This window comes from Cyphomyrmex costatus, unplaced genomic scaffold, assembly GCF_001594065.2.
Source record: "Cyphomyrmex costatus isolate MS0001 unplaced genomic scaffold, Ccosl1.0 scaffold283, whole genome shotgun sequence".
NCBI lineage: Eukaryota > Metazoa > Arthropoda > Insecta > Hymenoptera > Formicidae > Cyphomyrmex > Cyphomyrmex costatus.
This window is the reverse complement of record NW_017276944.1, coordinates 337468-354287: the sequence shown is the minus strand read 5'-3', so window position 1 is coordinate 354287 and position 16820 is coordinate 337468. Positions and strand designations below refer to the sequence as shown.

Genomic DNA, 16820 nt, shown 5'->3' with positions numbered 1-16820 from the left:
ACAAATGGTGCCGGTTTCGCTGACGTCAGGAAATTGATAAATTCGAATCTGTCAAGATTCAGAAATATTGAGATCACTTGCTGGGGACAAAGGCAAAAATAGCAATTACAAGATATCCCTGATGAGATATCGAGAATAGAATTCTAATGTGGACTTCAAAGCTACGAACAATTCTTAATTCACGGTATAAAATTTAAAAATCTTGGTTTTATCTTCATTTTAACGTTATTATTTTCTATTAGCGATTCCATATCATCAACCTTTAGTTGGACGTGAGATTCCAGACAGTGAGTTTTTTAGATACAGCAAATATTGTTCGAATTTCAAATTTACAGAGGCGTTTATTTACCAATCAAGCAAGCGTGTCCACGTTAGAGATAGAAACAGTAGCAGTTTCTTCTTAATAATCATTCTAGTCTAATCGTAAAAGAAAAAATGAAATCTTCTCCAAAGAACTTTTATTTATGTACACATCAAACATTTACATCCTATTAATGACAGATAGTATTAAACTTGATATTAAAAATGATCGTTTTTAAAATGTATTTTTGAATTTTGTTAATAAACTTTTGAAAAATGTAAATTTTTTTTTTAATATTTTGTTTTCTGTAACATGAAAGTAAATTAAATGAGAACATTATTATTAAAATAATAAATAGCATGATTATTTATATATTGTATAATATTAATATTTCTACATAGTATTAAACATTTACATATTAAATATGAAATTATTAATGTATTTTTACATCAAATTTATATCACATAACTTTTCCAAATTAATTGAAAAAGAGCGTAAATTACACTAGTTTTCAGCATCCAAAAATCTATAAGACACACGTTATCTGGTCCAAAGTAATTGAAAAAAAAATTTTTTGTAAATTAGTGTTATTTTTGGACAATCTTGTATGTATTTTCTAAGATTTTAATTGTTAATTTGTTATACCTTTATTATTGATGAATCTTCATTTGTTTTTACGTTTTTTTAGATAGTATTAAATAAGCTTCTTTAAAATTGCTATATGTATTCAAACTATGATGCATTCTGTAAAAAAAATTATATATACTTATTATCTAAAATAAAGAAGAGAAAGACATGACAAAAATTTTACTTACCCTTTAAAAGTTTCATTTATTACTGAGATTACAGATTTATGACACACAATGATAGTCTTACATGCTTCCGGATCGAATAATGGTGTAATATATTGAACTGTTACGCGGCTCATATCGTCCTTGGTAACGGTGGGAATATCTCGCATTAGTGGAACACAGTAATCAAGCGGCAAACCACGACAACATCTTAATGATTCATTTGCTCTGTTGCCTATGGCGTTCTTCATTCTCACAAGCTGGAAGATGGTAAGTGATTTGGCTGACTCGCAAAAAATATCAGTCCATTGTCCAAACATACGATTTTCCTATAATGAGAAATTCGTGATGCAAAAGATTTTCTTTCTCATATATACTTTTATTTTCTTTTATAATTATGTTAAATGTTTTGTGCAATGTTTACATGCTTATTTCGTATGACTAATTTATTGTTGTTCATACCGTATTCTTTTTAGCCTTAGTGTACGCGCCTACCAGGTCTGTAGCATCATTAATAGCTAAGTACAACAGTCCTTCGTGCAATGATACAAAAAATTCGTAATCGCGCGCACGTTCAGAGTGTCGAATTAATAACGACAAGGGTCCCTGAGATAGCAATAAGGATTCTTAACTTAATATGTTTAAAATGACGATACCGACTTGCGTTTTCATTTTTGACAAACATCATGGTGCTTACATCCATTTGATCAAGATACATCAAACAAACGAGCAAAGCCGGCAGATCGGGATTCCGGTAATCATTTATACATGGATGAGCTCGTAGAAAGAATGCATTCGTTTCATTTTCTAATCCAACAATACATCTACTAATAGCAATATGATTCGTGGAACTCAATAATGTCCAATCATTAGTTATGTTGACCCTAAAAATGTAATATCATTAATATATTATATAATTTTAATGATTTCTCAAAGCCAAGTTGTGCCTTAATTAAGTTTGTATTACGGATACGGCTAAATATACAAACTATTACTTAAATAAGTTATTAAAATGTTAAACAAAATTCATGTTGAGAAATATCACCCCTAAAAAGATATTTTACATTTTTTATTATACATATTCTCATAAAAAAGGAAAGCCTTTATTATAATTTAATGCTTTACATTGTTTCCAAAATCGTTCCTGATTAATAATTTTGCTTTTTACTAAAAATTATCTTAACATTAAATATGCTAACTATATTTACTTATTGTTAGTCTTTCCTTCTGCAACTGTTACATCAGAAAAGAACGTTTTCCATGGGGCATACACATTTGGAACTTTATGTATTAATTTCATGATGTTAAGAGTCATATACAAAACCATATTTTCTGATAACGTCAAGACTTTTCTGCTTGATTCAATATTTGCCATGATTTCCTTCTGATCTACATCATTGTCCAGACGTTGTAGAATGTCAATGAGAAACTCTTCTTGTTGCAATAAACTGAACATGTAAGGATTGCTGTCTACAAATATTTAAAAAAAAATTTATATTATATTTTTTTGTTTAATATATATATATATATACTGTTTCTACTTCCTCGATATGAAATTATTGACTAAAAAAGTTTTTAGAAATACCTTCATTGTACAGAGCTATTTTCATTAAATCATCCGTAACTCTTTCTCCTTCTGTCTTCAATTGAGCAATGCTATTTAGTTTGTTTGTTGCTACTTCTTTTAATCTGTCAACTGTTAACACAGTGTCATATAAAAGCTCTTTAATCCACTTTACACCTTTTTCATACTTTTCATATTCAAACTATATTGATAAAGATATATAACAATTACAAATTGTTTTAAATAGCTATAATTATTTTTTAAAAGAAGAAATTATATAATAAATTATATATCACATTATCACATACTGTGATACATACTGTGATACATACTGTATGATACATAATGATACATACTGTAAGTATCAAATAAACACTAGAGGACTTGTATGAGAATGCCATAGGCTTATGAAGACTAATTTGAGTAGTAGCTAGTACAGTATCTGCTTTTAATTCGTCTATTACTTCCTTATAAGGAATCAGTTGATCATCTCTTTTCACTGGAGATTCCATAATGAGTTCTAACAATAGTGGAATATATTTTTTACATACGTTACTAATGGAAGTAGTATCCATGACAACAAACATCTAAATTTAAATAAAGGCTACAGTTAATTATATCGTATTTAATAATCAACGTATGATTATATTTAATATGAATATATAATGTATGACCTATAATCTTTATAAACAGAAAAAAATATTTTTATGAATTATTATTTTTCAATAAAATTATACAATATATAAGGAAACAAAATACTTACATAAATGAACATCGTATCGGTATTCTCTATATAGGTAAATAATGGTAATAATTTGACATCTAATTCAGGATGCTGCTCCAAAGTTTCCGTACTGTAATTTTTAATGTGACGGAAGACAATGGAATTTATATCAGGTACAGGTATACTTTCTAATACTTCATCAGGTATATGTGACTTAAAAAAAAAAATCGTCATTAACAAGAGGACTGCCAGTAGTAAACTTTGGATATAAAATACTTTAATTACACAAATATTTATCTTATTTTTAATTAAAAGATTCACATACATTTTCGCTAATGGCTTGGGAAAGAAGTATATCGTTTCTAGCTAACCCAAGCATGCCAAACTCGCGCATCCGATCAATTTTTCTTTTTCTCTCCTCTCCTGAAAATATCTTTAACATTTCATGACTGGGTGTGCCTTTCACAACAACCATTGGAGTTTCAACAAAGTATTTCTTGTAAAGATTGTACCAGTAACTTTTAGATTCATTTTCTAATATTTTGAGATAATGTATAATGTTCAATCTATGATTCAGCTGTTAATGAAAATGATGCAATCAATATTTCGATAAAACGCAATTTACAAATAAATCATGCGTATAACATACGTCTTTCAGTGATTTTCCATATAACATATGTTTAAACAGCCCATTTGCGATTGTATTATGAGGATTATTTTCCAGGTCATTTAAAATTTTAATAATATATCTGCGAATTATAATCTTCATTCTTTTTAATTCTATACCAACGTCAGTTGTATGTTTGAGAACTTTTATCACAGACTCCTTGACTAGAGGAACTTTACTACCTGGCACATTCGAAAACATTAAACTTAAAGCTGAAGTTGAGAATTCATGGAAATAATATTCATAGAAGATCTGTTCCTTGGCAAATTCTTTTTGCAGTACACCTTCAGTTGTGTCAGTCAAATATTGCGAGATTAAACAAAAGCTGAAATAGTCATACATTTTGTAAATGGGCGGTCCTTGCCAGGCTATACGAATATAAGCCCCAGTACACGAGTAACATGGATATTGGAATTCCACATCTATGCTTTTTGTAAGCGGTTTAATTGGAGTCTGCCAGGGTCTTTTAAATTCACCTCTGTCTCCCTATAATTTTAAGACTAAAAAATTAAGATTGTCGCAAAAACACAAAATAAAAATTATAATATCAAAGTAAATTAGAAATATTATTATCAGAAATATCAATATATAATATAACTTTTAATAAAGAGTAAAAACAATATTTTTACTTATTCTGATATGTTTATTTTTCTAATTTCTAAAATTAATAATTTTAATCCTAATTATAATATTTAATTAAAAATAAAAAAATGTTTAAATTAACTTACTTTTGATATTATTTTCTCTTCTAAAGGTAGTAACATGTCTAAAACTTTAGTATGGTCTACTTGACCTACTATTAATACAGTTAAGTTTTCTGGTCTATAGTATTCTTCGTGATACTGTCTGATATCTTCGAGAACAAGATATTCCGATATGTAATTCGATGTACCTACGTGTATATAACAATAAATAATTATACCAGAAGGTTTGTGGGTTATCGCCGTGTCTTTCTTTATTACCGTTCACTTCATCAGGGCGAGAGGTGCGCTGATACTCAGTATCTCGCCCTGATGGAATAAAGGGCATAGTTCACGAAACGTTGGTATCAATAATGAAGAAAGACTCGGTGATAATCCGCAAACCTTCTAGTATAATTGAAGAAAATATCCGTGAAAGGCTCAAATGCGTAACAATAAATAATGATTACAAACCCAACACAAACAATAGAAAAACAAATATTACAATGAAAGTAATAAGATGTAAGCTATAAGGTATTGATAAATCAGTCGATTATTCTCCTCATATTCGAGCAATCAATTTCTTACATCATACGGTTTACTATCTTTATTAGAAACGACTCTAAAAGTTAAGGATTATGATTCGAAACCATCTCGTCAATACTCAAGTATTCATTTTCGTGTTCTCACTAAAATGATTTCATTTCTTAAAATATGTTTAGCCCGATTAGATTCTCGTTATGTGGATCATTTTACTTTCATTTACAATTGCTATGAACTATAATTTTTTGTAAAACATACGCTTTACACGAAGTGAATAAATTCTATTCTATAAAAATTATGCTTGTTATAGGGGATCAAAATTGACAACACGTTTGTTCAATACCCGGAATACCTATTGTTCAATATCGATCTTCTTTTCGTTTTTGCTATTCCCGTCGAAGCACTTCGTGAGTGTAGAAAATAATAGAAAAATATTATAAATGAACATACAATTAAATACACAAAGAATTAAAAAAATCAAAACATTTCAAATTTTTATTGAACATTCAATACAGTGCATTATCGTTACCGTGTGTTTACATATATGGATTTTGTTTACATTTTTTACATGATTTTCGTGTTTTTTGACGCTTTTTAAACACGCCTTTACTGCAAACAAGTCCATGACAATTTTTTGCCTTGTCAAATCGAATCTTTCCTCCAACGATGCTGACAATAAAGTACTACTGGTAACATTATTTACTGATCTACCAAATATGCTTTCAACAGCATTCTTCGTCGAGAAACGTTTCATTATTTAACAATTTTTCAATCGTTTTTCGACGAAAGACATACATAATTCTTCACCGAGTTGGCGCAAGATATCGGCGTTCGTTCGTTTTTTTTTTTAATCATTTTATTTTCATAATATATACACTGCAAAATTCGCGACATCCACAATGTTATAAAAAAAGACAAGGTGCCATCTGGATGTTTGTCTCTTCGTCGTGTATCTCTGGAATACATGGTCGTCGATTTTTGTTTTATTATAGTACAAAATTATTTCCAGCTTCTTTCTTTTAGTCTCGCTTACATTCCTGTTTGTATGTATTATGGATAAAAGTAGCATTATCTTGTTTTTTTTTTTTCGAGATGTGTGAATAGATCATAACATTTTCGTATAGAAATAACAAAGAGATGAATTGAATACATCTTACGAAATTTCGAAGCTATTTTGGTCAGAATATATTTTTGTATCTTTTCAACGTTCCAACGATTGTCAAGTTCCAAGACATCAGAGATTTTACCAAAAGTAACGACGTAAAAAATTTATCCATCGTGATATTCCTACCCGAATCTTTATACGGAAGAGCCAACTTATGATTTACTCGCCTTCATTCACTTTGCAATCCTGTTTTTGTCATACAAATGTATCCCTTCAGTGGATATATGAACTTTTAGCATCTTTATAGCTACCATATTTTTATCCAGTATTTTGCCAATTTCGATGGAATATATTGCGTAAATTTTGTTTGACCGTAATACGGAAAGAGTTATTCGTAAATTGTTAGACACTCTGTTAGCTTATATTTTTACTAAACTGAAATTGAGCATTATTCAAAGATCGCGTATCGGAGCAGCTTTATCTTGTTTAATGCAAGTTTCTCGAGTGTTTGTTCTAAAATCTATTGACTGCACCCATCGTCGCTCGGTACAGAGGGTGCGCAGAGGACCGTCACGCGTCAACTGCTTGATCATTATTTGAATTATTTACTCTAGAACTAATTAGAACATCTAAAAAACCGTAAAATTCTCAATTCGTATCTTTCCATGAATGTTGTTTTTTTCGTTGGATTCGCTTCATTGTGTCTTCGATACTTCAAACACCTTCCTTTTTGTGATAAATAATATCATTCCGCTGATGAAAATTACTTTGAACGTGTCAGGAATTGATAAAGTTCCAGTATTCTTATGAGGACCATTTCTTTGCTGAAAATTATTCTGAACTGTATGTTGCTATTGAACTGTAAATGTCCAAGTGGTTTTGTCTTTGGTAATAAAAAATTTGCAGCCGATTTATGTGATCAACGAACAGGTATCTCTTCATTTTCGTTTCTTCATCTCTCATTTTCGGACTCTGATACAAGTTTAAATGGATTCTTCTGAATTTCCTCTATTTCGTCGCTATCGGACATTTCGGAGTTAATCGCTCACTCACTTAGCACTGGAGAAACTATTCTTCATCGTTGCTATCCGAACATATTTTCAATAAAATCAGACTCCTTGCATAATATTTGCTATATAATTAAGTTTTCCTTCTGTCGTCAATCTAAAATTTTTTCAAGATGTTATACGTTATAAAAGTCATTCATATTCTAAAAATGTAAGAATCAAAACAAGAAACGTTTAAGCCTTAATTTGTTTTTTACTCGAATATTAAATATAAATATAACGTTTTCGGGTCATCGTTTGTTTATAAATATATATATATATATGTGTGTGTGTGTATATATATATATATATATAGGGTTCGGTCAAATAACATGTAAAAGCAGACACGAAATAATTCTTTATAAAAAAATTTATAAAATAAAATTTTTCGATTCTTTGTTTTCTAGTTTGCGAAAAAATCGAGTTTGAAAATCCGCTGCGTACGTTACGGCTAAGCTACGGTTCATCGAGCGATGTGTTCAACGCGTATAGTGTTTATAGATAATGTTTACATGAAATCTGAAACAATGAAGGAATTAAACGCCTATAACGGTCAAAGCTGGATCAAAGTGCTAATAATAAGTATGAGTGAATTCTTATACACCACATATGTAGCCCCCCCTTTTAAATGCGCGCTGATACATCAGACATATAACGCATAAATACTACAGTAGTATTATAATATCACCGAATAATACTTGATTAATTTAAATATAAGGATGATAATTTAAAATTCGTAAATACATCGGATCTCAATAATCTTATTCTTTATATTACGAAAAATATCACAAGTTGGCGTTTCCTTTAAAAGGGGGGGGCTACATATGTGGTGTATAAGAATTCACTCATACTTATTATTAGCACTTTGATCCAGCTTTGACCGTTATAGGCGTTTAATTCCTTCATTGTTTGTAGACAATTTACGGTCGATACAAAAATTAGTTAGTTGAAATCTGAAAGCTATAAGGTTTAAGGAAAAACACAAAATAAATCTTTAGTGAACAAAAAATTTTATTTTATTAATTACAGTATTGCTGGAACTGCATACGTATGCAAATAAATACTGAATTCTAAAAATATCTTTTAAATAGATTGAAATATAGTTAATTATAAGTAAAAATATATAATTATCTCGGAAATATTGTCTTGAAATAAAAAATATCGAGATGAAATTTCAAGATTCTTGTATCAAAATACCATACATCAATAGAGTAGAAATAGATTATTGAAATGGCTACTCACCTTTTAAACTTATTGATAATTCCTCCATTTTTTTCACAATCACTAATGATTAATTTTTGAAAAATTGCAAGATTCTCAAAGAAAAAAACATCACATATTAAAGTTTGCACGTCAAGCTCTCATTAGATCTCATTCGAGACTGAAATTACAGTACAGAATTCGTTCGTTAGGATGCATCCCCATAATATACAGTCGGAATTTCGGAAAATGGAATCTTGGAAGTCATACAATATCAATCAAAATTATTAGTTTGTACATATAACGTGCTAAACTTAAAAAATCTGATTGGTCGTATGATTTTTCTATTTCTTGAAATTCCGACTGTCATGGGGAAGTACCCTTAGCCATAAATCCGTATCAGATTACCGACTGTGGGTGTGTTTCGAATTACGCATGAAGTACATGATGTATCATTGCATTCTTCTCTATTCGGTGAGTAACAATAATAAAAAAAATAATGCATCATGCGTTTCATGTGCATTTAACGTGCGCTTCAACGTGATTGCTGATCAATAATAGGTGCATTCAAAACAACAACCGTTCACTGAACGCTCAATTTTTGGCATATACCATTAGATCCTAAAATATAAACCAATCAGATGAAAGAGCTCATTGAGCTCTCGTTCTCTAAGATTGTGCATTCTGAATGCACCCAATAAATCAATCATGATGGTCGCGTTCAGCAGACTCATCTATTACGGAATGGATCCGTGAGCACTCGTTCAATAGCAGCGAGTAATTGGTCTATTATTGGTCGGCAGTCAGAGTTGGCAATTGGTCGGATCGACCTGAAGAGTCAGTAGTCTGATACGAGCTTTAGGACACCCGAGAGAAATTCTATATAGAAAATATTAGAGTGTAACCACAATAGAAGGAATAAGGAATGAGAAATTTCAATCAGAAACCGTGTATTTCAGTGTATCCAATTTCTGATAGCTTAAAATTCCATTATTCCCTTTATTCCTTATCCTTATTTTACTCCTGCATCCTAAGAGAAAGAAAATCCCTGTCTACTCATCAACTTACAGCTGTATCTGGGAGGAAGTGCATAAGTAGCTTTACTACACTGCCGTAACTATCGATTTTGCGTAGTGAGTACTCGGGTATTCCGGATATTAAACGAAAGGGAAAAATAAATATATTGACAAGAGGATTAAATATTTTTATACCTTGAACGATTGAACTATATCCACAACTTTCGGGATACATCGCTTTCATTAATTCAGTGTAAGTTACATATTCTCCGTCTAATTCTTTAGTCCTGGTGTCAAAATAAAATGTACCTCCATTGTCTCCATATTTAGTAATATGATGTACATTTATAATATATGCTGCTTCCTATTAAAATGTACAAAAGTTTTAAATATTCCTATATATAATTTTTTGGCAATATATGATTAAGATATAATAGTATATAATTATCTATATTAATAAATATGTTAATAACTTATCAGAATATAGTGAATATGCTATACAGACTTATATCTATTAAACTATAAATAAAACGTTTTACAAAAACAGAATATTTTATAGTATATTGCAGATTAAATAACAAAGGCAACTTATAAAAATATTAAAAATTTTTTTACCGAAAGTGTGGGATAAAGAATGTGATCAAGATATACAGGCAATAGGGAAAAAAATCCTTCTGTCTCACTTGTTCTCATACTGTAACAAGTGTAATCTTGAAACGTATGGATCTCGGCATCAAGTGAGTAGCATTTGTGAGACCAGCGAGTTAAAAGATTTTTATAGGGATAATCTTCGCTACCCATCAATACAAGATGTGACACTGCTTCAGGAAGACCATTGTCCGTAAACACTTCAGTAGCTGAAAAAAAATTGGTATTAAAAATAAAGATGACTAAAGATACTTTGATGTTTTATAATATTTATTTTAATAATCTTTTTATTATTGAGATGGATAGGAAATAACTGTTTGATTTTGTTAGGAAGAGACACACATATGTAAAAAAATTAAAATATTTTAAAAGATCTTTTCAGAATTATAATTTTGATCCTTAAAGATGCCACAACTTTACACATCCAATCTGCCATGTTATATTAACATAGTTCTGCCATTAAAAATCTTTCAGTAAGCTCACTGAACTGAGAACACTGTGCCAATTTTGACAAACTTTCCTATACTTCTGCCAGCATTCTACCAATAGCATTATAACAAATATTTTGTAGTCTATTGTCGAGCAAAATCTATTCTCGATAGACTTATCTATCTAGGAGTCAGAGTAAAAGGGAGAACTTGATATAATATATATTATCCTCTGTTAACATGTATGTTTAAAAATTACCTATAGCGAAGTGGCAGCTGACAATCGGATCACTTACGTCCGCAATACAAATTGTCAGGCCAGTTTTCAGGGATTTGTACATAGCAAGTGGTATCTTGTTGTTGATCATCATCGAATACACCATCCTGAATACCCCGTTGTCCCCGTTTGTTGGTGGATTCACATCCGTGATTTCCGCGATGCGGGGAATGCGGGGACCCGGAACACCCGGATACACAAACCTCGCGAAGTTCATTCACAAATTTCAGTTCTGTTATTCTGTACCGTATTACTGATCGATCTGCTTACCATCAGATACCGTGCCAGAAATACATACACTTCGTTAGTGTCAGTGTGTTCCGAAATGCCAAGTGACATGGTATTGGAATATATAGTTTACGTTACGTTTGCTATAGATTTTTAGTACTATCAGTGCATTGGCAGTGCATTTCTGACTGATGGCTGTCCGATCTAGTGGCTGTACTCCTGATTTCGTTCAACTCCGCTGTAACCAGCTGCTGTTGCATACTGGGCTTACTTAATAAAAACTTTTTCTATCATGGCCTAACCTATTCGCGCATCATGGAAGCAACCATCTTGACTTTTGACGTTTTGGGCAGTCTTCTGATTGGTTGAAAAGATGCGTTATTCTGCGCACTGCCGGTGTTGGTTCACCTTCTCTTCTTACACCATGGTTTAGATTGTTAAACAGTTTAATTTAAACCAATTTAAACCACTTTCCTTCAAACCCTTGGATGCAGCTGCTATTTTGAGTTTGACAGATATGGCGAGGTATTCCAGTGACTCGGACTCGGATCACAGCAGCAGATACCGAAGGAAGCGAAATCGAAAATCAAGGTAAAATCCAAGAGTATATATATATATATAAAATATTATATATAATGCCTATATTACTAATTTAAAGGTTAGGAGTTACATTAATTTTCAATTTATATCACTCGCACTATGTACATTTAATTAATTTTAAGTTAATTATTTGATTTAGTTTTAATTAATTAATGTTTTATTATTCATTAATTAAACCCTACTGAAAATAATCATGTCACAAAGTTACATAATGAAATCATGTAATTGAAACAATTAAATCACGTAACGGAATATTCCAAATCAGTACGTGATTTTTTTATGGAGATTTATCAAATTTCAAATAATTAAATGATAGAAATAAAAAGAAAATATCGTGTAACTTCTCAAATTACGTGATTTAAAATAATCACTTACTACTGTGGAACAATTTATTATGTGATTTATATACTTAATTACAAAATTTCGTTATGTAACTTTGTGACATGATTTTTTCAGTAAATATTAACATTATATTTCCAATAGAATGTATTCGTCAAGTGTTATCTTATGTTGCATTTGTCCATCTCTTCCAATGTAAATTAACCTTCTTGGTTTAACTTATTTTTTCTATTTTTTTTTTAAGATTAGAAAGAGATAAAAAGTAAATTAAAGTAAGATTAAAAGTAAATTTACATTTGTAGAAATGGATCGTATTGAGAATCTTATGATTCATAAAAATATTACAATAATTTATATAGATCTAGTAGCTCAGACAGCAGTGAATCCTCACCACATCGAAGGAGATCCTCAAAGCATTCGAAAACAAAACGTAAACATCGATCGCACTCGAGAAGTAGAGGAAGAGATCGAAATTCAAAAAACTATAAAGGATCCAGGAGCAGTCACTCAAGAGACCGAGACAAAAGACGTTATCGTTCTAGCACAGGTAGATCGTATTCTTCGGATCGTACAAGAAGAAAGGCTAGGTCTACATCTAGAGAGAAGTCACGAAGTCCTTCCAGTAGTTCACAATCGAATCAACCGAAGGTTAATACAGAAAAAAGCCAAGTTTTAACCACAAAAGGTAGAAACGCATTGACTTTTATGAATATTACAATTAAACATTTTGATTATATGTTATATCAAGAAATACAAATTGTGTATTACTTTTCAGATGATTTTCCCATTGAGCCACGTATCAAAGATAGTGTACTCGAAGAAATAAACGCCGACGGTTTCATTCCTAAGCAGTTCACTTCCTCTGCTACCAAAGAGAGTAAATTTAAAAATATTGTAATAGACATTAGCTCAGATACCATACAATTGCCATTAGTATCTAATGTTGTCAGTGGCCCAGAAAGTATATTTCATACATCGGTAAGTTTCAACTATCTTTATATGTATTTTCTAATGTACTCGTACATAGATAACATTTGTTCTTTCTTCTCAGATTATGATGGATCAAAAAGCAAGATTCGATAAATGGGTGAGAAAACTCTACACTCTTAGACAGAAAGCTATAACTGACTTTACACATATAAATATTACGTGATCTAAAATTTAAATTAAGATTTAGATTAGTATTTTTTTAATATACAAATGTATGTGAAAATATCCTATATGCGAAAAATATAAAACTTTAAATCTTTATTAATAATTTGAATGAGATTTAAATAAAAAAATTTTAGAAATAAATCTTACAAATTAAAATAACAAAATCCTTCCGTACATTTTTAACTTTATAATAAAATTGTAATTTAAAAAATTATTAAGATATTCAGTACGCACTGATATTGACATTTATATGTATTATTTATTTTCTTGTCAGACTTTACAATTATTTGCGTACAGTTTTACAAATTTGGTTTTTTATAACGCCATAAAGCTAAGGAAAGTTGTCAAACTTATGGAGATAGAAATAGTAACTATAGGAACTTAACTACAATCACACGAAACATGACAGAGAATCGTGTAACAATTCTATAATAAAGTTTAAATGCGCAGACAAAATTACACGTCTCATCATGGAATTAATTTCATTAAACAGAAGTTAATTGATATTAATAAGATATTCTGCATTTCCATCCCCACTCGAAAAGTGGTGGAATTAACTAATACACTATTTATTGCCACCAGTGTTAAACTACATGTCTACGTACATTTAAAACGATGTTTGCGCACCGCATACTTATATATTTGCGTGTTTGTTTATTTGAATCGATAATACAAGTAAAAATACATAATTAATACAAAATTATTATAATATTGTTCAGGTTATAATTATGTTCAGGCACTCGGTCCATAACATGATGTGTGCATATATACATATATATATATATATACATATATATGTGTATGAATATATACATATATATATATATATTACCTTTATGTTGATTTGTTCACAAAACCAATAAGTTTTTTTTCATGTAAGTTTAAAGAAATCAATTTTTCTATTCTGATCGAGACAAGATACAATGTTTTCAATTACATGTTACACATTTAGTATCTACTTTAATAATTATACAAAATTATTTCGCAATAAATTATACATATCTTCTTTTCTTTCTTAATTTCGATAAACAATTATAAATAATGATCCATCATACAAAACAAACTCTAGAATTTTCTTTCTTTCCGATATGTTATTAAAATTTTAGGTCAATTTTTATTTTTGCACATTATTTTTATTTTTATCACAAAATATTCTGAAATTGAAAAAACTTAGAAAGACACTTCACAAAAGTTATATTAAAATATCTATAACACGCAGTATCTAAGACTAATGAACATCCGAGTACCTGGATATGTTTGCTGATACTAAATGCTGTACGTGCAAATATATAATAAAATGTTAAAAATATACTAAAAATGATTTCTCTTTGTATGTGTAACAATGCACTAAAATAAACTAATGGCAAAATTGCATTCAGTCACGATTCTTATTTATTCCAGTACTGGTTTTCATGATAAATTGGCAATGAACTGATGCATAAAATGTAATTAAAATAAGATACTGTATTGTTAATACTTACTGAAGTATGTAACACAATTAGAAATGCAGAAGGGATAAGCATGTCTTAAATGGAATGTTTAAACACATCAAGATTTTTTTTCTTGGCCTGGTATTCTATGTGTGTAATTTCTATTTTTTTCTCAATTGAAATTGTAAAAATATTTATATAGTCGCAGTAATACTATAAATGTTTAACCTATTTTACACATATTAATCACAATTGCAAACCCAATATATTTCTGGAAACATATTTTAAAAATTATTTTCAGTTTTACAATATTAATAATTCGTTAATTTAATAATTTATAATATTTTTTTTACCTCGAGCTTAGTGTTCACACAAGCATTATCCATAACGCGATAGATTTTCTAAATAGAATTCACAAATTAATATATCTATAGTTTTACTAATAATAACGTATCGTAAAACTGCATCGTAAGCGCAATCACTTAGTGCACGGCTATTCTACTGGTTTTATCGTTTTTTAACGCAGACATTCATAAATATAATCAACAAGCTGTGTGCCAGAATCCATAATAATAAATGTTTTACCACTATGGCATAACACCGCATTTGCTATCTGTTTAAATTGAATATTGTACTACAAGAATATGGAAGAAATATTAATTTTCCTAAATATACCATCCTGCTAAGACTTCTTGAATTTTTTTTATAATGATTCGGTCGTTCATGTTTAGCCTCTCTGGTATAAAGGAGTTTCTCATGATATATTATATACTTCAGATCGATAATAACAAATTGTGTACTAGCATTATATGCTTTGTTCTTTTTAGCTAAACTTCTTGTTCGTCTTTTCTCTTTTTTTTTCTGTAATGTGGAGAAAAGATAAACCGCAAGAAGTTTAACTGGAAAAAAAACAGACATAAAGTTATTATTTAAAGTTAATAGAAAATGGAATAACTAATAGAAATGGAAAGACTCGCAGTGAAGATTTCGATAAATATGGGAGTACATATTTAAAATATAGTTTTAAAAAATGCCAAGGACAAGAAAGTAATTGATGTATAAATAAAATGCAAAATAAATTTTAAATTCGACGGAATATTTACCTAAGTTTGCCCTGGACAGCTTATAATTTTTATACATTGATCTACTGGTGGTTTTAATATATATTCTAGAATAATTGAAAGTTCCCACTCTTCGATTTCTCACAGTTTCATTCGAAGTCTTCTAAATTCACGATATCGACTTCCATAATATTATTGCCGGCAAATTGTCCGAATACTCCGTTCTGTGATGCGCTGCGTTTTACAACTGAAATATTTGAAAACATAATAATATGAGATTTCATCTTCCCTGGAGAAGAAATTTTTCTTATATTTTTATACAATTTAGAACACTTTTCAGAAACACTAAAAAAGAAAACATATTTTCAATAAAAAAAAATTCATATTTTTCATAAGAATTCTCATTTAATAATTTCTGAAAAATCCTTTAAACTTTTACAGATTTTATAAAATTTTATCAGAACTTATATAATAAAAAATTGTATTCTAATTTATAAAAAAAATCTGATAAAATTTTAATTATTACTTGATGTTAGTCCAAGATTTTGTTACCTACATCTTGTATTAACATCCGATAATGATTAAAATTTTATCAGCTTATTTTTATAGAGTACAAAATATCACTGGCTTGAAACTTTTGTATGCCACTGTAAAGTAAATAAGAAATTTTAAAAAAGATGTAAAGTTTCTCAGCACTTCTAAAGAGTGTTTTAGTTTGTTTAAAAAAAGAAATTTTTTAGAAGTTGTAAAATTATTTAAAAATTTGAAAATTCTAAAAAATTATATGAAAAGTTCTTAGAAAAATTTTCACCAAGGTTATGTGTATAATATGAAATTTGATAACTAACTACTAGTAGAATTCACTTTCTGCAGCATATAAGTAGGCAAATCCTGACATTCACGTGCTATATATGTTCCAACGGTTGACATATCGGTAATTGGCGGTGTGATTACTCTCATAGTTTCTCGTACGACTGCAGTGTTCACTTCATAGTAACCTGATATATATATATATAT

The 16820-nt window shown here is 29.6% G+C and overlaps 3 protein-coding genes across 3 annotated transcripts in view; 1 reads left to right on the top strand and 2 right to left on the bottom strand.

The window, feature by feature from the left end:
- Positions 1–975: 975 nt before the first annotated feature.
- LOC108775109 (uncharacterized protein C3H1.02c) lies at positions 976–11246 on the bottom strand. Its single transcript, XM_018541392.1, has 14 exons — positions 10973–11246; positions 10253–10494; positions 9690–10001; positions 4776–4997; positions 4030–4533; positions 3706–3957; positions 3420–3593; positions 3013–3243; positions 2678–2858; positions 2301–2562; positions 1790–1976; positions 1555–1698; positions 1117–1421; positions 976–1045 (listed from the first exon to the last, which is right to left on the bottom strand). Exons 1-14 carry the CDS (start codon positions 11205–11207, stop codon positions 976–978), a joined length of 3321 nt encoding a protein of 1106 aa, XP_018396894.1. The 5' UTR covers positions 11208–11246.
- A 414-nt stretch (positions 11247–11660) lies between these two features.
- On the top strand, positions 11661–13310 carry LOC108775122 (zinc finger Ran-binding domain-containing protein 2). Its single transcript, XM_018541406.1, has 4 exons — positions 11661–11809; positions 12517–12842; positions 12933–13135; positions 13209–13310. The coding sequence occupies exons 1-4, from the start codon at positions 11736–11738 to the stop codon at positions 13308–13310; spliced, it is 705 nt and encodes a 234-aa protein (XP_018396908.1). The 5' UTR covers positions 11661–11735.
- Positions 13311–15562: 2252 nt separating this feature from the next.
- LOC108775115 (integral membrane protein 2C) overlaps positions 15563–16820 on the bottom strand; it is a 3900-nt gene continuing 2642 nt past the window's right edge. Inside the window, exons 4-6 of the mRNA XM_018541399.1 lie at positions 16652–16801; positions 15846–16050; positions 15563–15641 (exon numbers count right to left, since the gene is read on the bottom strand). Coding sequence (XP_018396901.1) covers positions 15953–16050; positions 16652–16801 — 248 coding nt within the window. The 3' untranslated portion in view covers positions 15563–15641; positions 15846–15952. The remainder of the gene's footprint in view (positions 15642–15845; positions 16051–16651; positions 16802–16820) is intronic.